Consider the following 24,822-nt stretch of genomic DNA (forward strand, 5'->3'; position numbering starts at 1 on the left):
TAATGTTAATAAATAACTCTATTAAAATTTTTAATTATTTTAAAATTTAAAATGCTATTAAACGAAGGATATATTACTTATGTTGACGCATACTTATAACATTAACAAACAACATTTAAATTTATTTTTTAATGACCATTTGTTTAGTTTAGTTTAAAGAAAGGCAATTATTTAAAATCTAAATAACTAATTATGTAATTTTTTAAACTTAATAATCATATAACATGAATGTCAAATTCTTTGCAATGAAGTTTTTTATTGAAAACGAGATGCTGGTAAACAGTTCAGGCTAATATATACACAACAATAACAAACGAATAATACACAAAATAAGCAAAAAAAAAATCGAATAGTAAACTACACTTAATGTTTTTTTTTGTATTTTTAACGAAGTATTGCACTATAAAACTATTTTAACATCGTCATCAGAAAACTTGGTTTGATAAGCCTAAAAAATCTATTCAAGTTTTCGCAATATTTTTAAAAGTTTTACCAGCTCGTCATCCGTTGGATTTAGGGTTTTTACTTTTGCAACGTCGCTGTTGTAAGGCAGTGGTGCTTGTTTTAAAGTACCAGTTTTGTTCCAATCGCAAGTTGCGTGAGTTACACATTGACCTGTGTAACATATAATTGGTTCAGTAATACTTCAACGATCATTTTGAAAAATTTTGACACAATTTTTTTTAGTATTAGCAAGTTTTATTGTTTAACACTAAATGATTGAAGACCGTGTAAAGCAACAGGTTTTACACGACCTTTGTTAAATTAAACTTAGGGCAATTTTTACATAAGTAATTAAAAAAAAAAATCGAATAAAATGTAAATATTAATTTTGTAATGACAAGCCCTTAGAGTCCAAATATTTATTTAAACTTGTAAATTAGGTTGTCTTAATAATGTATTTATTCAAGATTAAAGATTTCACATTTCTCACCTAACTGACAGCATATGCCAATGTTTACGCAGTAATTTTTGCCCACTGAACCTGTATCGTAAGATTGAACCGCCACGTAGTTCTGTAAAATCAATTCGGCCGAGTCCATATCATGCTGGCTGATGAAATCTATATCTACAGACAAAAACGAATTATTTCATTAATATTATATTAGATCCGGTCAAGAAGTGAATTTCTCTTATTGAGACAAAAAACTACGGCGTGATAAGATGACGAAGCACGACTTAGTTAAGTATTACGAAATATTTGTCTCGCACATGACGAAAAAAACTTTTAAATATTTAAATTCCTGTCGCTTAAAAATATTTTATCTAAGTCACTTTTAAATATTTATAGTAAAATCGTTTGCTTTTTCAACAAACAACTAAGATGAAACGGAATATATTATACAGCGTTGTAGGCCGTAAAATGTAAAATAAATTTGAGCTCTTTCTTTTATTTTAAGAAGTCAACAATAATAAAAAAACAACAACAACAACAATAAAACGAACTATTTTTTATAGTAAGCTAAACCGCAAAATTTAAATCAATTTAAGCCTCGCTTTTTTAGTAAAAATCTTCGATTTTGAATCATATTTAAAGCGAGTAGGCCTATCTTGCGACTTTGCTTAGAAGAATAAGTATATAAAAAAAGTTAATTACCTTGCGATGTTTTCTTTTGGTTGCAAAGCATCTCGCCAAATTCCCCGATCGAACAACATACTGACGATCCAGCAAAATCACAAACTTCATTGTTTATTTTTTCGGGGCACTGCACCAACAAAAATCGTTAAAAATAGGATAATTCTATTATAAAATGGACTTAAAATAAAAGGCTTGAAATAAGTTATTTGCAATATTTTTAAAAGAAAATTAAAGAACTACCTGTTCAATATCTTGCTTTAAAATCTCGGGTATAACTTCTTGAAATTTAGCTTTCGAAACATCATCTGGCGAGGATCGTTTTCTTGAATAGGTGAATTTGTTTGGGCAATTTCGAAAGTAGCACCCGTTCGTAACTACAGACATCGCGATAAAAAGGACAATAGAATAACCCATATTCGAATTCATATTGTAGATTAATTTATAATATGAAATTTAAAAAATATTCTTCGTCAAAAAAATAAAATCTGTATCGAAATGCATGGAATAATATTTTAGCATTGAGTTATAAATTGTTTTACATTTAACTATACTTTAACTAAAGTTTTTAATTTTATTTTTGACAAAAAAACTGTTCAAATTAAATTAATTACCTCAGTCAATCTAACTTTTTTGTTATATTCTTAGCGAATTGTCCAATCTAAGAGCTACCTTTTAATTGTCTAAGTATGGTCGCAAGTCGCACCACTAACTTCTGAGGGTAAGTTATATCCTAGCACAAACGGTATTTTTTTATTTAAAATGTGTATTAATTAGACATATATGTATATCGCCCACTGAGCTGTATTATATATGTACTTTATTTGCGTGATACCTTGTAGTTTCTTAGGTAGTCTAGATTTGTATTCTCACATATTCTGAATGAAACGTTCGTTTTAAAGGGGTGGTCACGTGCAGTAATGGAGAGAGCTGCGTATGAATTTCCTTTTTTTATTTTATGTCATTAATAAGTAATATTAAGGCATGTCTTCCCACTGCTTCACACAAAAAGTTAACTTTGTAATTACAATCTGAGTCTAAATTGCTTTTTTGCCATAAACCAAAAATTAGAAAAAAAAATTTGACCTATTACTAGCTTTTATTTTAAAAAAATGACGTTACTCAAAAAAAATGTTTTTACTTCGCGTTATATTTTGATTTTAATGACAGAGCCAATCAATCAAACGAAATTCAAACCAACCAAAACCATTGTTAATAATTAATCAAAAGTCACACATAAGACTATTGTCGATATTGATGTATAACATTGAATGAAAAGAGTTTAATTTCTGATTCCATTGCCTATTGTTCTAAATAGGGTAACATAACTCAAAAAATAGTTACTAAGTCGTACAAAATTAGAAAGTAAGTATTATTTTAAACTGGTGGTTAAACCATTTTTACAAAATTTTATGTTTGTTTAGTGTTTTTTCAGTGATAAAAAAAAAGTATAACCGCTGACCCATTGATAGCAGGGTGTAGAATTTAAAAAATTATTCATTCAATGCAGTTTAGCAGGAATGAAAATTTTGAATTAATGAAAATTTTTTGAAACAATTATATGTGGTTTTATGTTAAACCACTGCATCAAATTTGTAGAAATTTAACCGCGCGTTTTTATTCCTTACATAATCGGAAGGACGTCGTAACCTTTTGGTGTTCACACGCAATAGCATGCAATTACTAAAGTATTTGTACGGTAATTCAAAAATAAAATAAATTATTAAAATGCTATATCTCAATGTTTGTAGAATCTGATTAAAACCTAAATTTATATCAGGTTTAATTCCACAACCATCCTTCTGTAATATAAAACAACGCTAGCGAATGATTAATGTAAACAAAACCTTAACCAAAAATATTTTTTTAAATTAAACAGGCATAAAAATATATTGGTTAAATCCTTAAAATAAAAACGGCGATATGCTAATAACTTAAGCAAATAAACCTAAATAAATGGATTATATTGGAAATTTCAAATGACGTTCTTATCAAAATGTTTTTTTTTTAATTATCAATGTTTTTAAAAATGCATGAAATATTTGTTTTAAAAAATAAAATAAATTAACTAAAGTTGTTAATCATGGTAAACTGCATAACTTTTTCGCTAACAGTTAAAATCAATGTTCGATAAAAAATCAATGTTTAATGTACAAATAAAATATTGATTATAAGTTATGTAATTGAATCAAACATGTTTTTTCTATATATAGGTTAACTAAATTGTTCCCTACAACAAATGTAATCTCTATGTCAAATTGTTAATTATTAATCATCTATATTTATAAGTAATATGGGAAAATTTGCCGACATTCTTCGACGCTACAATTAAATTAACATCTGCATTTTTAAAGAAATCAGTAGACTTAAGAGAATATAGTTTTTAACTTAAATATTCTTTTTTTGCGTCATGCTTTTTTTTATTTTGTTAGAATTGTTTTTTGTTTTTCATGGTTATTCTAAACCTCGCAAATTTTTACTTGCATAAAGCTATCGCGCTTTCCAATCTAAACGCTTTTTAAAGAAATTGTTAAAGATGCAATGCTTATAAAATTATTTATTTAAAGTAGATTGCTTTTGTAGATATGAACAAATATTTTTAGCTTAAAACTTATTAAGAAAGTTAACTTATTAATAAACTCTCTGTTTATTAATACGTAGTATACTACGTTCTTTATAAACCATTAGGCTTAATGTATAAGTTGGCCTTTACATAACGTTGCTGTTGTTTATTACCCAATTTAATAATACTTCCTCCATATGTGCTTACATACTTTAAATAAGTTTTCATTTTGATCTTGATTGCGATTTTGCATAAAAAGCATACATTAGGTCCAAAATCTGTTTCATGATTTTAATTTATTTTCAAATTCATGAATTATGAAGTAGTTTGTCGATTGTAGTTTTTTAGTGCTTGTTACATTTCATGGTTAAAGTTGCTGTCAAATAGCCGAGAATATGGAAAATGTTACATAATTTATGACCTTTCTGTTAGCAAGGCGTACCTGTAATATTTATGGAACACCTCTTGATCGATTATTAAAGGGTGATACATTTATTCTATTGCCAAGCTAAACAAATGGTTATTTTTATAATATTAAAGTTGGATTAGCCTATTTGTCAACTTTGAATGAGAACTACTAAGTTATGTTTAATCACATCAAATCAATTAAAATTAGTCAAACACTTGATATTCAAAAATTAAGTAATTTTTTTAATAATTAAAATGTTTAAACATCAAACATGATAAATGTGCGGTAAACACAGGCTTACACAACAATACATCTTAAACTAAAATTTAAAAAAAATTTGAAGATTAACGAGACGTACATCTGGCACAAATCAGTTACAACAGGTAGTGCATATTAAATAAGATTTGCTTTTGCAAGATGCAAATATTTTACCGATAGGAAACAGTTATGTAATAAGCAGGTTAATAAAGTAAAACATGCCGCCTTGGATAGATAAAATTTTACGAGATTTAATAATACATTGGTCATATTTATTTTTAACCTAATTATAATGTGTTTGCTTTTACGTTACGTGAGGCAGTATGGTTTATATTCAAATTCCTAATCTGTTAATGTTTTTATTCTCATTAACTAAAAAAACAAGGTAGGCTAATGTTAATACATAATGTCAAAACGAGGTGTAATTAAACAAAAAATTCAAACATACTATGTTCAACTTACTGAAGGATGTGGAAAGGAGAGTTGTCCGAACGAAAACTGTGCATCAAACAGTTCCTTTTTAAAACTTGCTTCAGATAAAGCTGCCCTTAAGGCAATAGAGTTATACAAAAACAAGTCGACACAGTGTCTGAATAATCAGGATGATGTTAACTCTGTTATGGAAGTCACAAATGCCAGTAGTGATGCTAACAATGCAATGGAATGTACCACTTCATCATCGTTTTTGAAATCAAATTGCTCTAATAACAACGAGAATAAACTAAATAAAGATAAGAAATCCGATACTGATTTAAAAGTTGACAGTAACCTTCAAGCAGAAACAACATCCGATGATAGTTCCAACATTTTAGATGAAACACAACACTCAACAAAATGCAAAAAACATTTTAGAAAAGGTATCAGCTGTGTAATAATAAAAAAAAAATAATCTTGCATTTGTTGTAACTTATAAAAAAAAAAATCAAGATAATTAAAAGATATTTTAAACTTTAACTCATTTTTAAAGAAATTCTACAACAATGGATTAATGAAGACAATGATGATTTGGAGGAAATAAAGCAAATTTTGTCAGAGTTGTTTTCAGACTGCACAACTTTAAATGAGTTAGTCTAAACAGTAAATAAATAAATAAAAGTATTTTGTAGGAAATGATATATATATATACTAAAATAGTTAATAACAAGAACACATTTTTTTTAAATCTGCTGTAAAATTTCACTTTTATTTTTGATAGGTTTTCAATGCCGGAAAATACTGATATGGAAGTTGATGAAAAAACATTAGTTGAAAATACGATTGATGAATTAAAATCCCCAAATGCTAATAAAAAAGAAACAACTTTGAAAGTTCAAAGTAATCAAACCATTATCAATATTGACATGATAAAAATACGAAATCTTTTAAACAAATGCAAACAACATGATGATATAGAAGAAATCATACTTAATGCAACAAAAGTTTTGCTAAATAAAGAAAAGCATAACAACGAACATGTTCGTTATCTTAACGTCTATGTTATTACAATGGAAAATTACTCTTTGCAAAGTCCTAGTGCCCTTGATCTGACATTTCCGCTTTTTTGTGAAATTTTGGCTAATTTGGATGTTTCAGAAAAGTCTCGATTAGCTAGGTATTGGTCAGGTTTGGATGCTTCAATTATGAAAGACATTGTTGAAAATTTGCAACAACTCATTACTTTTAAGGTAAGACTTAAGTTTGTGTGGGACTACCACTTTTTTGTTTAATTAAAGTTGAATGAATTAATAATGTTGATTAAAAGGATTAAATTTGATTTTAATAAGCTATTAATATATTTGATTTTAAATACTAATAGGTGCTGTATATAGTTTATGTAGGTCAAAAAAATAAACTTCTTTATATTTTTATTTTTGTAAAAAAATTTATTTTTATTAGATTGTTATAAACATGGACAATAAAAAACCAATCCACGAAATACCAGCAATAGTTTCAGCCACCCAATGTCTTTGTATTCTCTATCATGCTTGCTTGTTGGGTGGAACTGTTAATAAAGAAATAGATGAATCTGGTGCCGCTGCTTCTAAACTTGTTCAGGCTCAATACAACATAATTTCGGACAATCAATACAATTTTGCTATTATTGACGAAACTGAAAGTGAGACTTTTAAATTAGTTTGTATGGTTGGGATACTATAACAATTTTGTTAAGTTAGGTTATTATTATAAGGTTTGGTTTATTATCTTTTTGTTATCAACAATTAGGTTTGCCAGAAATAATATTTAGTAGAGATTTGAATTCACATGCATATTTTTATAAACATTACTTAAAAACCATAAAAGTTTATTAAAATATGTATAGTTTTGAAATTATGAAAAAGATCTTACTTATGACTTAAATTTTGTTTAATTTTAGACAACACGATTGGTTACTTAATTGGAAAAGAGTTGGAAATAAACAATCTGGATAGCTCTAAACCATTAGTTTCACTTGATTCTTTTATTAATGAGGAGTTAAACAAAGTTGTTGAGGTAAGATTTATTTGATTAGCGAAAATATAAAATTAAAAATATAGATAAATAACTTAACACTTAAAAATTATCAGCCGTAAACTGAGTTTTTTAATAAACTTGTAAAAGTCGGATAATGTTTAAATACAATTCCTACTAATCATAAAAATTTATTATTTTAAGGTTGACAAAGACTATGCAAACTACCGAACACAGTACGGATCATCCTCTAACTTTTCCCTATTCAATTATCCATTTATACTTACTACTGTTAACAAAACAGCTTATTTTTTTTATAACAGTCGTGTCCGCATGTACAGGTTAGTTAAAATGATAAAAAAATCAACTTTAAACCAGGTTTTTAAATAAGTAGTAATAAAACAATTTTTCTTTTTTTTGTTAAATTTTTAATTACAAATTAACTAAGAAACAATATATTATTTAATAACAAGTCAATTTCTAAGCCCATGGGCTGTGTTTTAATTGTCATAATATGGTCACAACTTGCAGCTAATATGCTCTGAATTAATTTACCGATGCACCATAATTGTCAGTTTATTTTATTTTAAAGGCATATCATATACAAATATACATTGTCCACTAAACTTTATTATACTTAGATTACAGAAATAAAATTCTGTTGCATAATCAATAAATCAAATAAGTCCCTTACTCCTTTATTTTCTGTGAACTTAAGTGTATTACATTATATAACTTAAATATTATATAATGTTATATAATATGGTATGTTGTTATGTTAGTGAACAGCGTAGAACGTTGGTTTCAAGTCTCATCCAAGGCTCTCTACTTAATCCTTACTTAAAAATTCAAGTTAGAAGAACACATATTATAGATGACACATTAATTCAGGTAACCATTGTATTTTTATTATTAAGTATTTTGTTTTCTATATTTGAAATACCGGTTTAGTTAATAAATTATTAAAAAAAAATATTTTGAAGTGTTTAAATTGAAAGTAAGCAAAATATAAAATAAAATATGTTTTAATAGAGTCAAGTTCCATAATATTCTTGGTTTACTAATTATTGCAAACATATTTTAAAGTTTTTTGTTAATTGTGTTTTTTGCCTTTTTTTATTTAAATAAATGACTGCTCCAATAATATTATTTTTTTCCAATAATATTATTTTTTTTTACCTAAGGGTTGTTAAGCACAATATTGTACTTGAGACAGTTACTTGTCGTAATTTAAAAAAAATTTATTCATAGCTTGAGTTGGCAGCTGAGAACATCCGTGATTTCAAGAAACAACTTTATGTGGAATTTGATGGGGAGGAAGGGGTGGACGAAGGGGGGGTGTCAAAAGAATTTTTTCAACTTGTGATCGAAAATATTTTCAACCCTGAAAATGGTAAGTTAATGTTATGAACTATGATTAGTAAAAAGGCAAGATGCTTAGAAATCAATCACCTTTATTTTCTTCATATATATAAGTAAAATTAGATTTTGTTCAACCCACCAAAAAAAACTTTTATATTTGGTGTAAACTTTACACAAACTGCTAATCTTTAAGAATAAAATTTAGTAAATAATCAATTGGTATGTTTTTGTTGAAAAATTGTAGTTCTTTTTACAGGAATGTTTATATACAACAGTGATACAAGATTGTTTGATTTTAATCCCCATTCTTTTGAGGGAGGGTTACAATATCGCTTGATCGGAATAGTGTTAGGACTTGCAATCTACAACAACTGTATTCTTGATATTAGTTTTCCTTCTTATGTATACAAGAAATTACTCGGCAGAAAAGCCACATTCAAAGATATGCAGCAATCTCGTCCTGTAAGTTGTAATATGTACAAATTTTTCATGCAAGAGTATAAAATATTAATAATTGCTAAAAATATGTTAAAATGTCTTGTTTTTTAAATTTTTTAAAGTTTAAAAAGAGAAGATATTTACATTTTTGTATAGCTTTGATTTCAAGGTTTTATGTGGTTTAATAATTTTAATAATAACATGTTTAATGTTGTTTTGTTATATAAACATTTTTATGATGTTTATTGTGATTTAGTAATTTTTTTTAAATAATTAATAGGTGTTATACAACAGTTTAAAATCAATGTTGAACCACGAGGAAAATGTGGAAGAAGATTTTATGTCCACCTTCCAGATTCAATATGAGGATGTTTTCGGCACAAAACTCACTCATGATTTAAAAGAAAATGGAGATAATATTACAGTAACAAATGAAAACTGTGGGGTCAGTATTTTACTTTGATGCTTCTGTTTTCGAAATTAATTTCAATTACTGTTGTATTGGTTTGGTGGGATTTGGATTAAAATTTATAGAATTTGTTTAAATTCATAAAAAATGTTTTAACAATATTGATAAATATTTACAATATGATTTTATTATGGTCTTTTGCAGGAATTTGTAAACTTGTATGCTGATTGGTTGTTAAATAAATCAATACAAGATCAATTTAATGCTTTCCGCAGTGGATTTGACATAGTTGTAAATGAATCCCCTTTAAAACATTTATTCTATCCTCAAGAATTGGAATTATTGATAATCGGAAGTGAGGTAGAATAATTAATTTAATAAAATTTAATTCGAACCACACTCCGTTTCGAACTGTGATTTAAATGTAAAAGAACTAAAAAATTTTAACAGAAATTTATTCAAGCAGCATTTGTTTTTTGAATATCGGGCTTAGAAATGCATTTTTAAACTTGTTTAGAACAGAACTAATAACTGCAGGTTTATTATATTTTTTGTAATTAGAATTATGATTTTGATGAGTTGGAAAATACAACTTCATATGACGGAGGCTTTTCAAAATCCTCTCAAACTGTGAAGGATTTTTGGTCAGTCGTTCACGAGTTTACAATGGAGGAAAAGAGAAAATTGCTTCAATTTTCAACCGGAAGTGACAGAGCGCCAGTCGGTGGTCTTTCTAAACTTAAAATGGTAACAAATTAAAATTCAGGTTTTTAATCCTCTTTTAGGTATTTAAAATATCTTTAGTTTGAAAAAGCCTATGTAGTATAGTTTAAATTCAAGTTGTATTGCATAAGATTTAATAGTTTTTGTTTACTTTTTATTGGTGTACTAAGTAATTCTTACTTATATTTTTTAGATTATTGCTCGAAACGGTCCAGACTCAAATCGTTTGCCCACAGCTCACACTTGCTTTAATGTAATTCTATTACCTGATTATAAAAACCTTGAAAAGCTAAAAGAAAGATTACATAAGGCTATAATTTATTCAAAGGGCTTTGGTATGCTTTAATATGATCATGTGTCTACTTATTTCTATTTACATCTGATGATTTTTTGTTGTTTTAGTTGTATAAAATAATAACAGGTATTTGTAAAAAAAACAATTTTAATATTTTGGAAGTATTTAAGTAAAAAGTCTTATGTAAAATTTTTATTAGTTATGAATACATTTGAATTGTTAAAATTTGTTTGTGTAAGTTGTGGGCTACTGTACAGTAAAAAAAACAAGGTTAATTTAATGTGGTTCTTTATTAAAGTTAGAATAAATTTTGGTAAAATATTGTTTTGAGAAATTTGTTTTTTATGGAAATATCCGTTCATTCAAATGTTTTTTTTTTGTAATATTAACGAATACCAAAGTAAATAGATGCTTATTTATTTATTTTTTGTTTAATTAAATATATACGCTTAGTTTATTAAATTATTGAATGTCAACTTCGTCCAACTTTTAGTTACAAGTTAAATTACTATTTTTGCTTTTTATATAAGTTCATAAAAGTTAATAAATTTAATTTAAAAAGACTGTATATTGTTTTAAATTGTGAGCTTTAACAAGAAAACATGCCTTGTAATATGGTACCACACAACGTTAGGTTAACATTCGCTCGTCTTCTCGAATAGCGTACAAATACAGATAGGCAGCACTAAATCAGGACAATACTAAAGTACAGGAAGCGGGACGGTATGTAAACCTTAACAAAAATTTGCGGTACGGAAGGGAAATTTTGTACTTTACTGCGGAATAAATTCGGTATTTATCTAAATGGCTACGGGATAATGCGGAATTGACTTTTAAGGTCGGGGGATGATGCAAAATCGACTATAAGGCATATGGGAAGTTTAGTTAAAGGTATAAAAGTTCTGCCCTTTTCCGCATTCAGCGATTTTTTGTTAACATTTATATACGGTTTCGCTATTTCCCACATCCCGTATTTTAGTACTGTCCACTAAATCATACAAATTTTTAAAACTACTCGACAGAGGCTTGAAGCAGGTGAATTCGAATTTTTAAAACATCAAAAAAGGCAGTTCACTTAATGTAGCAAAAATTAAAAGTTTAAAAAATCAATTACCATTTGTGAGAACTTGTAATAGTACTTGAAAAATTGCCAATGCTGACTAAAACGTGATAGTACATGTACTGTTTTGTAACAATGAACAAAGCAATTTATTGAGAATTTCATACAGAAAAAGTTTTATTCTAAATAATATGTTTTAATTGTCGTATTAAAAAAGCAGCAATAAGTCAAACCAACGTGAAAAGTCATAACGTTATATATTTCCTGTGTATTTGTCATGACAAATTAGGGTAGAAAAATGCCTGTTGGTCTGAGAAAGCGAAGAAGTGATCTCATATTACATCGATCTGGTGATTTGTTAAACGATAGACGGCCAAAGCACGGTAAATACAACTTTGTTTATTACAGAAGGCAGCCAAATGCTTTTCTTCCCACTTAGAAAATACGATCAGTGCTAATAAGGATTAAAACCTTCGATTCTGAAACATAATGTTATTTTACACTTGTTTTTACTAACAATTTTATAGTAGTAAAAGCCTTAAAACTTATATTTTTATGGCAACAGAACCGCCGACATCTCAACCCCTTTTCAGCGACAATGAAGAAGGAGATGAAGACAACGAAAGTCAACCAACTGTCACAAAAACTAGTTTTTCGACGGTAACAATGGATGCCTCTACGGTGCCTGAGGTTGTGAAAACAAAACCAAGTGGCGCTGCTGTTACATTTCGAAGTGAAAAACCTACACCGTCCAATATATCGAGTATTTTGCATATGTCTAATCCGTCTGATGGGACAGATGAGGTAGAGGACGACTTGGAAATGTTTAGTAAGGAAGTTCAAATATCTAATATAGACCAGGTAAATATAATTTTTTCACTTAAAAGAGTTTATTTTTAATTAATTTTACTTGTTTTAATTAAGATTGATCATGCCAATTTGATGAGAATTTTGCACGAACGTTTCAAGAAAAAGGCAGAAAAATGGGAAAGACAAGCCGCATTTTATTCAAAATGCACGTTTGGCCTTAACTTTTTCATTCTTGTGATGCAGATTTTTCAAATACTTTTTCATCAGCTGTCTGACATTTTTCTGTTTACTAATCAGCACACACAGGTACAGATCAACTGTGTAAGAACCTTTATTTTTTAATAATATTTTATTTTTACAATATCTACTAAATTTACAAAATTACTAGGATCACGTTTAACTTGAGGTAACTTCCTGTACAGGCCAAAGAAACAAAGACTTTTTTGCCACGAGTCGGCCTGTACAGACGTTACATGTACCCTCCACCTCAAGTTGAAACTGTGAATATTGACTCTTCATATTCTTCAAAACAGGTGATACAATGCATGCTGGCTGCACTGACAGCCCTGGTCGCCGGTCTTCAACTTAAATTAAAGCTAACCGAGAAAGCTGAGAGATACCGTCGAGGTGCAAAGATGTATGGTCGCTTACTTCGAATGAGTACCTATTACTTAATGCTCTTAGAAAGCGGTGGCAAAATTGACAACGTCGTTGCGCTCTGGCGAGAGGCTATGCGCAAGGAAGGGAAATGGATTCCTCTTGTTAAAACCTTTATGACCTTGTAAAAACACTTTCCCTGGAAGATGTGCTTTTTAACAAAACAAAAACAATTATTATTAAATCTAAAACAGAGTTATACGAAAAATAAATCTATTAACTTGTAGGCCTGTATTGTTACTAATAAAAAAGTACAAAGCTAAGTAAATGTCACGAAATTCTTGTGCATTAATACAAAGGTGACCTTTTTTAAATTAGTATCTTTTATGTAAATAAAAGCGTTACATCGTAACTAGTGTTTTAAACAAAACTTTTTTTGTAAATATTTAACAGAATACAATGATTACTACATATTTTGCGTTTTGCTGACCTATTAACCTGTTATATAAAAGTAGTGTACAAAATTATTCTTATTTTTAATTTAAAATAAATATAGACTCTTAAATGCGCTATTGTTTACCAAAAATTTAATTATTGTAGAGTCTTACATTAAAACAGAAGCGTATTGTTGTTACTGACATTTCTAAAATTATTCAAACAAAAGTTACAGCATTTTTAATCTCGCTTGTAGCGCGACCCATTTACCTATACGGTTGTTTAAGAAAATAGTGAGAAAAACTCCTTCAAACTCTTTTAAAATAAAAACTAACAATTAAAAACTTTCATTAAAAACGTAGTAATTTTACAAACATCTTTATGAAATGTTACCAGAGCTAAAACGCATTTTTAAAATTCTCGCAAAATCGCTAAACTTAAAATCTTGTATTGAAACAAAAGCGTAATGTTGCAAATAAGGTTTAAGCAAATAATTTTTATTTACAGATAAAGGAGTAAAGATGGGTGTTTCTAACTATCTATTGGTATGTCAAATTGTTAAATATTTTGTAAATTGTAATATATATGCACTTATATTTATTTCTTTTATTCAGTAACAAAAATTGTTTTTAGTTTGTGTGAACATGCAAATATGTTGTGCTGTGCCGTCCTTTTCTGTAGCGTAGTGGTAAACCCTGAAACCATCATTTTAATGTCTGCGGGTTCGTTTAAGGGTGGAAGTAAAAAATGCTTATTCCAAAAGTTTTCTGACTTTTATCTGCAAGGAAGATGTGTTTACAGAACAGACATCAATACACACTCTCCCAAGTGTTATAGGTAGTTAGTGGCTCAAAATCTAAGTATATGGATTGACGTCAGCCACTGGAATTGTCAAAAATCTTAAATGAGTATAGTTAGTTACTTCGTATAACATTTTTTTGGTAATCTAAGCGTGTTTACCCAAGCTTAAAGTGAACACGCTTAGTTTATAAAAAGGAAGTTAGTCTGTGGATTGGTCACGTGGCACTGATAAAACAAAAATTTAAAAAAAATTAATAATTTTTTAATCTGCTATGTGTAACGTTATCAATCAACGCACCAACTAGTTCAGCTCGATTAAGCACACTTACTTTAAAAAAAAAATTAAATTAAAAAATAATTGTATTTTTAAAACCGCACGGGCACAATTACCGTGTGAACAAAATATTTTTAGAAAATATTAATATTTATAAAAGTTATGACAATTTTAATAAAAATTGATAAAATCTCAAATACAAATATTTTGCAAAAAAATAAAATATTTTAAATCAAAAAAGAATTGTTCTTATAAAACCGCACAGTTTTAACGTTTTTTAAAATCGTTTTAAATAAAAGTTTAATATTCATAAAAGTTATGACACTTTTATTAAAAAAATGATAAAATCCCAAAACTTAAATTATTATATTTTAGTAAAAGCGCATTGGCCTAACTAACATTTAAGATAAAACATTTTGCAAAAATTTTTAGTGGAAAAAAAGTATGAACTAATTTTTCTTTTGGGTTTAATTAGGTCACGTGATATTTTTGGCCAATGATATTGTATATAAATTTAAAAAAAAATAAAAAAATTTAAATTGAAAAATAATTGTTCTGTTAAAACTACACAGGCCCAATTAACGTATTTATAAAATATTTTTTGAAAATAATAATATTTTTAAAAGTTGTGACACTTTGATTAAAAATTAATGAAATCTCAAAACCCAAAATTTATATTTTATTAGTTGCGCATTAGCGTAACTAACAAATTTCAGTAGAAAAAAGTTTGAGCTAATTTTTATTTTGAGTTTAATATAGGCCACGTGATATTTTTGGCCAATAATATTGCATACAAAATTTTTTGAAAAAAATAAAATAATTTAAATTAAAATATAATTGTTCTGCTAGAACTGCACAGGTCTCATTAACGTGTTTACATAATATTTTTTGAAAATATTAATAATCGTAAAATCTATGACACTTTTATCAAAAAATAATGAAATCTCAAAACCTAAAATATTATATTTTATTAGACGCGCATTGACCTAACTAACATTTAGGTTTAAACATTTTGCAAAAATTCATACTAGAGCTAAAGTCTAAGCTAATTATTATTTGAGGTTTAAATAGGTCACGTGATAACTTTAGCCGATGATATTGTATATAATTTTTTTTAAAAAATAAAAAATTTTAAATCAAAAAATAATTGTTCTGTTAGAAACGCACAGGCACAACTACTGTGTAAACGGAATATTTACCAGAATATCAATCTTCAAAAATATTAAAACTCTTTTATTAAAAATTGATAAATTCTCAAAACCTAAAATATTATAGTTTATTAGACGCGCATTGGCTTAACTAACATTTAAGAAAAAACATTTTGCAAAAATTTTCAGTAGAACAAAAGTTTGAGGTAATTTTTATTTTTAATTTAACTAGGTTACGTGATATTTTAGACCAATGATATTGCATACAAATTTTTTAAAAAATAAAAAAATTTAAATCATAAAATATTTGTTTTGTTAGAAGCGCACAGGTTTAATTACCGTGTTTACAATTTTTTTTAAATATTAATAGACATAAGAGTTATGACACACAAAAATTAATAAATATTTAAAGCTTAAAATATCATATTTTATTAGATGCGCATTGGCCTAAATAACATTTAAGATAAAACATTTTGCAAATATTTTCAGTTAAACAAAGGTTTAAGGTAATTTTATTTTTGATTTAATTAAGTCACGTGATATTTTTGGCCAATTTAATTGAATACATTAATTTTGAAAAAATTAAAATCGAAAAATAATTGTTCTGTTAGAATCACACAGATTCAATCACCGTGTTTACAAAATATTTTTTTTAAATATTAATATACATAAAGAATAAACACTTTTAATAAAACTTTATAAATTTTCAAAACCTATAATATTATATTTTATTAGACGCGCATTGGCCTAACTAACATTTTAGATAAAAAAAAATTTAGTAGAAAAAAAGTTTAAGCTGATTTTTATTTTGGGTTTAATTAGGTCACGTGATATTTTAGACAAATGATATTGCATATTATATTTTATCAGACGCGCATTGGCCTAACTTTTATTTAAGATAAAACGTTTTGCAAAAAAATTTCAGCAAAACAACAGTTTGAGCTAATTTTTATTTTGTATATTATTAGGTAAGGCTATGTCATATGGCTTTGTAATCAATTATTTTTTCGTTTGATTGACAAAAGAGTTGAAAATAGGGTATTGGGATATTGGAATCGCATTATTGACACGTTTAGCTATTTAATTTTATTGGAACAAAGTTAAAAATTATCAGCTTTAAGCTTAATAATATTGTTAATTATAAACTTTTTAGGTTTTAATTTTTTTTTTTAAATGAACTAGTTGCAATAATGTAAAGCTTAAACATCCAACCTCATGGCTTAAATGTTAGTAACCTCGATTTTCGATTGATTTTTTCGTGTTCGAACCCAGCTTTGAGCGCAAATATTTTTAATAGGGTTTGAAATTTTAGATTTTTAAACATATTTTTATTGTCAATATTATTATTATGGTTCGAAATCTTAGACGAATGCTTGGATAACGGATTAAAAAATTAAATTTTGTTTGTTTATTAAAAATTAAAGTTTAATTTTTAGCTTTGAAAATTTGGTATAATAAATATCCTGATATAAACAACTTAAGCTGAGTTAAAACATTATTTTTTGTTTGTTAAGTATATTTAATTACTTGTTATTTTAAACTTTTAAAATTGTTATTTAATAAAAAGCGTTTTTTTTTTATTTATTAAATTAATTATAATTCTTACCTAAATATTTATTAAACATATTTTTATTTATCAAAAAAAGTTAATTTTAAAAAATATCAAAAAATTTCAAACCATTTTGTATTTACCAAATAAATCTAGTTATAGATTGATAATTGCCCGATAACTTAGCTGCTGATTTGCTAGCTAAGCAAAAGTTTACTGTATCGAACACAGGAGCTTTTGTAGTCTAGTAAGTGTTTTAACCACTACACCACGCTACCGATTTAAAAATACCAGCTTAAACATCACCTAAAAAAATTGAATGCAACCAATAGAATTTTTGGTTTGCTCCACTATTTGCTTCAAGCGTTGATAAAAATACCCCAGCAAACGGAGCCCATCTTTCAACCCGCTCCAAAGCGATTAATGGTTCACTAGTCTGGTAGCGTGGCGAACCGGTAATGGCGTCGGACTACGAGCCGAAAGGTTTCGGGTTCGAGCCATCACACAATTCGTCATTGAGCTGGGCGTTAACGGATAGTTCGATCAATTTAATTAACATTTTAATGCAAATAGCTGTTTTTATTTGTAAAATAACGAGAACATGTTTTAAGAAACACAACAAAATAATAGCTGTAAAAAATAGCAAAATATTTTAAAAAACAATAATTCGATTTTAATAAGGAATAATAAAATTTCATTTTTTGCACATTTTTAAAAAAAATGTTAACAACAAAATAAACTTGTATAAATAAAAATAAAAAACATTCAATTAAATTTTTTTTTATTTTTAAAAATTTCACAAAAAAACTCAAAAATTGCCTAAATGTAAGACAAAAAAAAACACATTTGATTTAAATTTTTTTAATTTCACAAAAAAATTATTCAAAAAATCCAAAGACTGTGTCAGTTTCGAACCATTGATTTGTAGAAGTTTTTCGTTTATCATTTTTTTTAACTGACTTATTAAACCAGGGTGAATTCTTTATAGAAGATTTGGCAGAAGCCCTTCTTAAACCTTCAGTTTTAGATCTTGACTTAGGTTTCTATAAATATTTTTATTTTTCCATTTGTATTTTTATTAAAATTTTAACAATTTTTAGTAACATTGTTAAAAAGATAAATTTAGCATATAAAAACTTCTTTAGATGCCCTTACTGTCTGGCATAACAGGAATTTTAGTAAACACTTATCAAAAACTAATAGTAAAGTGTTTACAAATTGCTACATACTTGTTTGGGTGTAAAAGTTCTGCCTTTGGGTGTGCTATGATTTGGTAATAAAAGTCGGTAGGAATCAAGAATCTCATCTCTTTTATTTTGGTTTATTCCTGGTAGTACAATGTCATCACACGATGTCTAAAAAATAAATGACCGTTCAATAAAAGAAAAAAAAAGTTTACAAAATGCACAATTAATTTTTGGTACCTCATTTTCAGATTGTAATGTAAATCGTTGTCGTTTACTTTTAGGTTTCTCTGGAGTTTTTGTCATTAATACTTCTGGTACTTTTCTTGGATATGGAGTTATCATTGTGTTCTATTAAACAATTTTGTATTAAAATAACAAGAACATTTATTTGTTAATAAAACCATGATTTTTTAAATTTTATATATTGCATTTGGAGAATTGGTACTTACAAGCTTTTTTTAAGAATTAAATAATACTTGTACTTTAATATTATTTAAAAACATAATTGAGAACCTGTTTAACACTTGGACATAAAATTTTATCTTGTTTTTCCAATAAAGAATTAGTGTCTTGAAAACTTGACTTAATATTTAGTTCTTTTTTATCAGTTTCTGAGTTAAGCTTTATCCCAAAAAAAATTTAGTTTAATAACAAAATAAACATATTTTATATAGTTTTTCCAATTTTTTTGATTAACAAATTTACCAGATCAAATGTAGTTTGTTGCTTTTCATGTAAAGTTTTATATTTTTCTAATTCTTTTTGCAATCTAAACACCTCTTTTGTTACATCACATTTGTTCTACAAAATTAGATAAAACACATTTATCAAGCTTACATACAAAAGTAAATAGTGGTTATACAATTAACTGGTAAGTACCTTATTAGCTTTATTGCTTTCTTTTAATTTTTTTTCACTTAACATCAGATTTTTTTCAAGTTGTTTTATTTGTTTATTTTGTTGTTTTTTAATTTCTTCTAACTCATTCTATAAAACAAAAATGAAAGTAATTTTTTAAACACAAGGAAAATGCTTTATAATAGGGCTGCCCATATTGATTTATTTTATTCACATATTTCTAGGTATAATTAAATTACAGAGGATTTTTGGTTAATTAAAGTGTAATAAAGTCACTAGCAATACTTTATACATAATAAAAGAAAACCTAGCATTGTATTATGTTAGTAACCTTACCTTAAATTTTAAACAAGTATGTTGTTTAAAAAATAGAAGCTGTTAAGGTATAAAATAAAAAAACTTACATAAAATTGTGTTGATGATTCCAAGGCTTTAGTTTTATCACAAATGACAATGTCCTTTGATTTGACCTCAAGTTCTAAAACTTTAATTTTGCTTAATATATCCTCATTTACAATTTGTCTTAAGGACTTTAAGTCTTTGATTTCCATTTCGTAATCCTCATTTTTCTTTTTTAATTTTTCAATCTTAAAAAATATGTTACAAATAAATTGTGAGTAAATTTTTTTTGAGCTGCAAATTTAATAAGTAAAAAATTGGCAATATTTTAATAGATTACATTTTGATTAAGGGCAGTTATTTTTTCCACTAAGTTGCTAGAATCTTCGATTTCATTTTTTAAAAGAGCAACAGTTTCATTCAGTTTTTTAACTGCACTTCTGAAAAAAAAGTTACACATTTTTTTATTTTTTACATTTAACTTTGGTTTGATTAATTTTTAACAAAATTTTGTAATATATTAATAATATTTTTTGATAATTTTTAATTTTAATATATGTAAATAATCCCATATTACACCTTTCAGAACATAACTCATTTTGAAATTCAGTTTGATTTAATTTTTGTACAGCTACAACTTCCTTTGCATTTTTTAACATAATTTCCATTTCAGCAAATTTTTCCTCAATTGCTTCTTTTTCATTATTAACTTCGTTTTTGTCAGAAGTTAACTTTTCAGTCAATGTTCTAGTTGGTATATTTAATGGTCACCAAATAAAAGTATGTTTTTGCGATATGTAAAAAATTATTTTTAAAACTTACTTTAAATCTTCTATTTCATCCATTAATTCTTTTTCCATATCCTAAAAAAGATTTCCAATTAAATTTCTATAAAATGTGTTAAATTTAAAAAATATTCATGACACCTGATTTTGAAGTGAACTTTTTTCATTTTTAGACTTCTGATCATTTAGTTCCTGTTCGTAAATCAAATTTTCTTGTTTTAAAGATTTTAGTGAAATCTCTAAGTTATTTATTTTTTCCTCCAGTTTTACATTCTAAATAAACATTTTTATTAAAAAAAATTTAAAGATATGAAATATTTTATTCTTAATCACATAAAGTAAAAAAAAATGTTTTTGTTGTGAATTTTTTTTTATCTTAGAACCATTTTTAAATTTACATTTATAAATTAAGTAAACAAACTGTCATAAATATTCTAATTACTTTTAAATTCAACTGATCTAAAGATGCTTGCAAATTTTTCTTCAATTCCATTGATTCTTTTAAATTACTTTTAAACGTTTCACAATGCTCTTTTAAATCATCCGTCATATTTCTATTAATCAAAATCAAAAAATAAACAAATGATTTTCTTCTTTTTAAGATTTAAATAAAAATGTCTCAAGTGAATTTTCCTTTTATATATGTAACCACGTTTATTAACATTCTTAAAAATTTGAAAAAGATTTTACAACCGTTCTAGGCAAATATCTGATTCAACTTTTTCTCTGGCTAATTTTTCATTTTTTAAATCTTTATTTGTTATTGACAACAACTTTTCAACTTCTAAAAGTTGTTTTTCTGCTTCTTGTTTTAAAATTTCGAGTGAATTTTTTTCAGAACTTAGTGCAACTGTTCTTAAACTAAAACCAAAAACTACTTTACAAATTTTTTCAACAAAACAATAAAAACATAACAAAATAATAATGTTTCAACTTTTTTTAACTAAGATATTTATTATTCTACTATCTCACTTTAATTCTTGCAATTTCTTTTCTAAATCTTCTGAAACTTGCTAAAAAAAAATTTTAAACTTTATGTATACAAAAATTACAGTAGCTTTATTGAAACTTAAAATATATACATCAAATTTTAATTTGTAATTAACCTGCATATGTAAAAATCTGTTATTTAGTTGTTTGTAGTTTAATTTTTGATCATTTATTTCTTGTTCAAACAGCTCCTTTTCGTGTTTGCTGGTTTCCAAAGTCGAGTTTAATTCGTTATTATTTTTGGTTAACTTTGCATTCTTCATTAAAGAGAAAAATTTTTTAAAAAATTTTAAAAAACACATTGACATTTATTGATTAGCTATTACCAAAAACTTAAGTTCACATTCTAATTTTTGTTTTTCTTCAGTTATTCTAACAGCATCCAATTCCAACCCCCTTATATTTTCTTCATTTATTGCAAGACTAAAAGTTAAAAAAAAAATTTAAATCATTTTAGTAGATTATATTAAATTTAAAGTTAGGATAAAAAAGTAACTTTATTAATTGGTAATTTCCTTACTATTAAACAATATTTAATTTCATAAAAATATATATAAAACAGATTAAACCTTGCTTTTTGAAGTGATGCTTGATTTTCAAGTTCTTTGATTTGATTCAAATGATTTTCTTTTGTTTCTTTTAGATCATTTGCATAAAACAGATTTAAATTTTTTGCAGTGGTTTTTGCAACTTGATGTTCTTTATTTAATTTCGTTATTGTCGCTTTCTTTTTCTCTATTTCTTTCTAAAAATGCCAATTTGACATGATTATAGTAAATTAGTCTTTAAATAAAAAGTCGTTATTCTTATTAACCCGAGAAACTGTTTAAAATAAAAAGAAAATTATGTTGCCATACTTTGCATTCTTCTATCACTGATGTTTTTAATTTTAAGTTTAATGTAAGATTTTGATTGTTTTTTGTCAGTTTGTTTTTGCTTAACTGAAGCTGATCTACAATCGTTTGTTGAGCAATCAGGTCACTCTCAGCCTTGATAACCTTGTGCATTAAAACATCATTTACTAAGGCAGAGTCATGTAGGTCCCTTTCCAAAACAACAATCTGAGAATATTTTAAATGATTGTGTAATTATCTGTCATACAACCTGGTATTTTTTAATTTATATATCATTTAATACTTAGGTTATTTCTTGAAAAAATAGTTTTCCACACTCTACAGATTACTACTTTGTGTTAAGAACTAATTTATTTGTATCAAATTTATCGAGTAAATAAAAACCTGTTCTGATTGTTGCTTTTTTGAACTGGTGTGAACTGTTTCTAATTCTTTGTAGTTTTTTTCATTTTCTTTCACTTTTTTTATTTTAAGAAACAAGACATGTACCAATAAATAAGTTATATAAATATAAATGTAAGTATTATTTGTACTTACACTTGTTAGCATGAATTTCCTTCACATCCTTGTGAATTTTACACAAATTGTCGAATTCATTAGTCAATTCCTATTAATTATTAAAAAAATAACAAAGTGTTTTAAAAATACTTAGTATTTAAAATAAAACTTAAATTAATAAAATCACAGCCAAGATAGTGTAAAATACCACTTTTAATAAACCAAATGATTAGAACCATATTAAACAAGTAAAACACAGACCAATATAGTATTCTTATGATCTTTCATACTGCAGTGGGTTGTTTGATTTAACTTTTCGCTATTATATACAGAAGTCTCAAGTTCTTGAACTTGTCTTTTAAGATAAAGACAAATTTCACGGGTTGCCTCCATTCTAACAAACAAACAATAACAAAACTTGACGAAATTGTTTTTTTTTATTCCGAAAAGATCTTTTTTTTAAAAAAGGGCGCCTAGTTGTTATAACAAATTAAAACAAAAATACAGCACAGTAGTCTTTTACCATATCCATATAAATATTCAAGTAAATAAAAAAAAATATTTTACTTTTTATGACATGTTGCTCGATTGTTAATTTCTTTATCTAATTTAGATTTAAGATTTTGAGATTTTAGCTGAAAATCAACAATTGAACTCTTCTGATTTTCAACTGTTTTTTGAAGATTCTTAACCACCTCATCCTAAAATGATTTTCCTTTTTACTAATTTTTATAAAAACAAATAACAATACATAAATATTTTTTATACCGATATACGATAAGAAATATAATTTTTAAATTCTAAGCAAAGTCACTGCTAAGTTAGATTTTATAAGTGTTATCTATTAAAAAACTTGCAGTTTTTCTGGAATGCAACTCTGTCTGAATATGCCAATTTCTTATTTTTTCTGCTTCAGCTTGTAATAGTTTAACATTCTAAAATTAATTAAATATGAGTTGGCTTACTAATAATAACTTAAAAAAACTTACTAATAATAACTTAAAAAATCAGCTTATGCTGTAACTTTTTCGTTTAAAACTAAGCTTTTTTATTAAAAAAAATATCAAGATCAAAATTACATCCTTGCTTTTGTTCATATTAAAATCTTCTGTAAAATGTCTGGTATTCGAAGAAATTTCCTGAAATTTTCTTGAACAAAACATTTTGATAAGTTTAATTGCAAATGACTAATAGATCAGCTATAAACACCCCAAGGAAAACCAATTAAAATTTTAAGAAATATTTAGAGGTAAAAACACCAAAACCTTTTATTTCGAGTTTAGGGATCTTTGTTTTTGTCTATGTGAACATTCCTAATTAGAAACACAAAAAATAGTAGGCTTAATAGACATGCCAAAATTAAATCTTGCTTATTTTTTAATTGTATATATGTAAGATAAGTTTAAAAAAACTGAAAAAAGGTTTTTTATTTTTTTTTTACACTTTAAAATTTTTTGTAACATTTTATGTAAATTTATTTTATTAAAATGTTATATTAGCACAACATGTGAGAATTGTTTACTTAACAATTCTTAGAAAAGCATAACATTTCCCTAAAAAACAAAATGATAAAATGTTAAGTTGGTAATGCAAGTACGATTTTAGACTGAAAAATACCTTTCTTGTAAAAGGCAAACCGAAGCACAAAATGCTTGATTTAAAAAAAAATTTAATTGCAATGACAGCACTTAAATTACTTTTTGAAAATCATTTTATAAATTTCACACATATATACATACATTTATATAAAATTAAGTTTTATGGTCCTAAGCTTAAAAATATCATGTCGCAAATACTTTTCACTTACATTATCACTAGTATTCGATTTTAAAATAAATAAAAAAGGGTTAAAGTGTTTTTATAGCTGCAAAAATAACTGGTGTGAAATCGTGCCTAACTTAAACCACGTTTTAAAAACAAAAACCCGTTTCACTACATGGCGTGATTACCTAAAGTTTCGTAGCCCAAGAACATTTCAACGTAATATCATAATACAAAATAACTTATTATACGTTTAATTAAGCACTATAAAAGTCTTCTATTAAAATAAATTGTAACTAAATAAAAACAACATTTTAAATCAGTAACTTGTTTCTTTTTTTTCCGCATCGATGCTCTTTTTAAATTGCAGACGACTAAATCAAAACTACCACATGTGATGCTGTTTTATTATTTAC

At 26.2% G+C, this 24,822-nt stretch overlaps 4 protein-coding genes across 9 annotated transcripts; 2 read left to right on the top strand and 2 right to left on the bottom strand.

The window, feature by feature from the left end:
• Positions 1-406: 406 nt before the first annotated feature.
• On the bottom strand, positions 407-2,053 carry LOC145763713 (uncharacterized). Its single transcript, XM_082575220.1, has 4 exons — positions 1,820-2,053; positions 1,598-1,706; positions 935-1,069; positions 407-615 (listed from the first exon to the last, which is right to left on the bottom strand). Exons 1-4 carry the CDS (start codon positions 2,003-2,005, stop codon positions 458-460), a joined length of 588 nt encoding a protein of 195 aa, XP_082431346.1. The 5' UTR covers positions 2,006-2,053; the 3' UTR covers positions 407-457.
• A 3,148-nt stretch (positions 2,054-5,201) lies between these two features.
• On the top strand, positions 5,202-10,911 carry LOC145742987 (ubiquitin-protein ligase E3A-like). The gene is made up of 13 exons (XM_082560838.1): positions 5,202-5,663; positions 5,774-5,870; positions 6,002-6,470; positions 6,682-6,901; positions 7,160-7,275; positions 7,438-7,574; positions 8,016-8,124; positions 8,485-8,626; positions 8,840-9,057; positions 9,314-9,478; positions 9,647-9,802; positions 10,004-10,189; positions 10,359-10,911. Exons 1-13 carry the CDS (start codon positions 5,213-5,215, stop codon positions 10,509-10,511), a joined length of 2,619 nt encoding a protein of 872 aa, XP_082416964.1. The 5' UTR covers positions 5,202-5,212; the 3' UTR covers positions 10,512-10,911.
• Positions 10,912-11,670: 759 nt separating this feature from the next.
• Positions 11,671-13,208, top strand: LOC145763322 (uncharacterized). Of its 2 annotated transcripts, none has more exons than XM_082574751.1 (4): positions 11,671-11,903; positions 12,086-12,381; positions 12,445-12,636; positions 12,864-13,208. In XM_082574751.1, the coding sequence occupies exons 1-4, from the start codon at positions 11,819-11,821 to the stop codon at positions 13,113-13,115; spliced, it is 825 nt and encodes a 274-aa protein (XP_082430877.1). In that variant the 5' UTR covers positions 11,671-11,818; the 3' UTR covers positions 13,116-13,208. The 2 variants fall into 2 exon arrangements, with proteins under 2 accessions (XP_082430877.1, XP_082430878.1); XM_082574752.1 differs by lacking the exon at positions 12,864-13,208 and adding an exon at positions 12,719-12,856.
• Positions 13,209-17,701: 4,493 nt separating this feature from the next.
• On the bottom strand, positions 17,702-24,723 carry LOC145752558 (uncharacterized). Of its 5 annotated transcripts, XM_082568865.1 has the most exons (20): positions 23,725-24,723; positions 23,213-23,580; positions 22,907-23,039; positions 22,685-22,754; positions 22,532-22,605; positions 22,151-22,354; positions 21,863-22,038; positions 21,620-21,716; positions 21,410-21,550; positions 20,445-20,576; positions 20,341-20,381; positions 20,098-20,265; positions 19,859-19,958; positions 19,584-19,766; positions 19,201-19,308; positions 19,027-19,122; positions 18,835-18,942; positions 18,559-18,669; positions 18,364-18,489; positions 17,702-18,177 (listed from the first exon to the last, which is right to left on the bottom strand). In XM_082568865.1, the coding sequence occupies exons 3-20, from the start codon at positions 23,036-23,038 to the stop codon at positions 18,013-18,015; spliced, it is 2,232 nt and encodes a 743-aa protein (XP_082424991.1). In that variant the 5' UTR covers position 23,039; positions 23,213-23,580; positions 23,725-24,723; the 3' UTR covers positions 17,702-18,012. The 5 variants fall into 5 exon arrangements, with proteins under 5 accessions (XP_082424991.1, XP_082425012.1, XP_082425005.1 ...); XM_082568886.1 differs by lacking the exon at positions 20,098-20,265; XM_082568879.1 differs by lacking the exon at positions 18,835-18,942.
• Between the last annotated feature and the right edge of the window lie 99 nt (positions 24,724-24,822).

Source organism: Corella eumyota, chromosome 1 (genome assembly GCF_963082875.1).
Source record: "Corella eumyota chromosome 1, kaCorEumy4.1, whole genome shotgun sequence".
Classification (NCBI taxonomy): domain Eukaryota; kingdom Metazoa; phylum Chordata; class Ascidiacea; order Phlebobranchia; family Corellidae; genus Corella; species Corella eumyota.

Coding starts and splice junctions, on each gene's coding strand:
- LOC145763713 (XM_082575220.1), bottom strand. CDS start 2,005: ATGAATTCGAATATGGGTTATTCTATTGTCCTTTTTATCGCGATGTCT. Junction 1,070..1,597: donor CCAAAAGAAAACATCGCAAG/GTAATTAACTTT, acceptor TTTTGTCTGTAG/ATATAGATTTCATCAGCCAG. Junction 616..934: donor TGGCATATGCTGTCAGTTAG/GTGAGAAATGTG, acceptor TATGTTACACAG/GTCAATGTGTAACTCACGCA.
- LOC145763322 (XM_082574751.1), top strand. CDS start 11,819: ATGCCTGTTGGTCTGAGAAAGCGAAGAAGTGATCTCATATTACATCGA. Junction 11,904..12,085: donor CGATAGACGGCCAAAGCACG/GTAAATACAACT, acceptor TTATGGCAACAG/AACCGCCGACATCTCAACCC. Junction 12,637..12,863: donor TTACTAATCAGCACACACAG/GTACAGATCAAC, acceptor TCTTCAAAACAG/GTGATACAATGCATGCTGGC.
- LOC145752558 (XM_082568865.1), bottom strand. CDS start 23,038: ATGGAGGCAACCCGTGAAATTTGTCTTTATCTTAAAAGACAAGTTCAA. Junction 21,717..21,862: donor GCATCACTTCAAAAAGCAAG/GTTTAATCTGTT, acceptor TTTAACTTTTAG/TCTTGCAATAAATGAAGAAA. Junction 21,551..21,619: donor AATGTGAACTTAAGTTTTTG/GTAATAGCTAAT, acceptor TCTTTAATGAAG/AATGCAAAGTTAACCAAAAA.
- LOC145742987 (XM_082560838.1), top strand. CDS start 5,213: ATGTCAAAACGAGGTGTAATTAAACAAAAAATTCAAACATACTATGTT. Junction 9,058..9,313: donor ATATGCAGCAATCTCGTCCT/GTAAGTTGTAAT, acceptor AATAATTAATAG/GTGTTATACAACAGTTTAAA. Junction 10,190..10,358: donor GTCTTTCTAAACTTAAAATG/GTAACAAATTAA, acceptor TATATTTTTTAG/ATTATTGCTCGAAACGGTCC.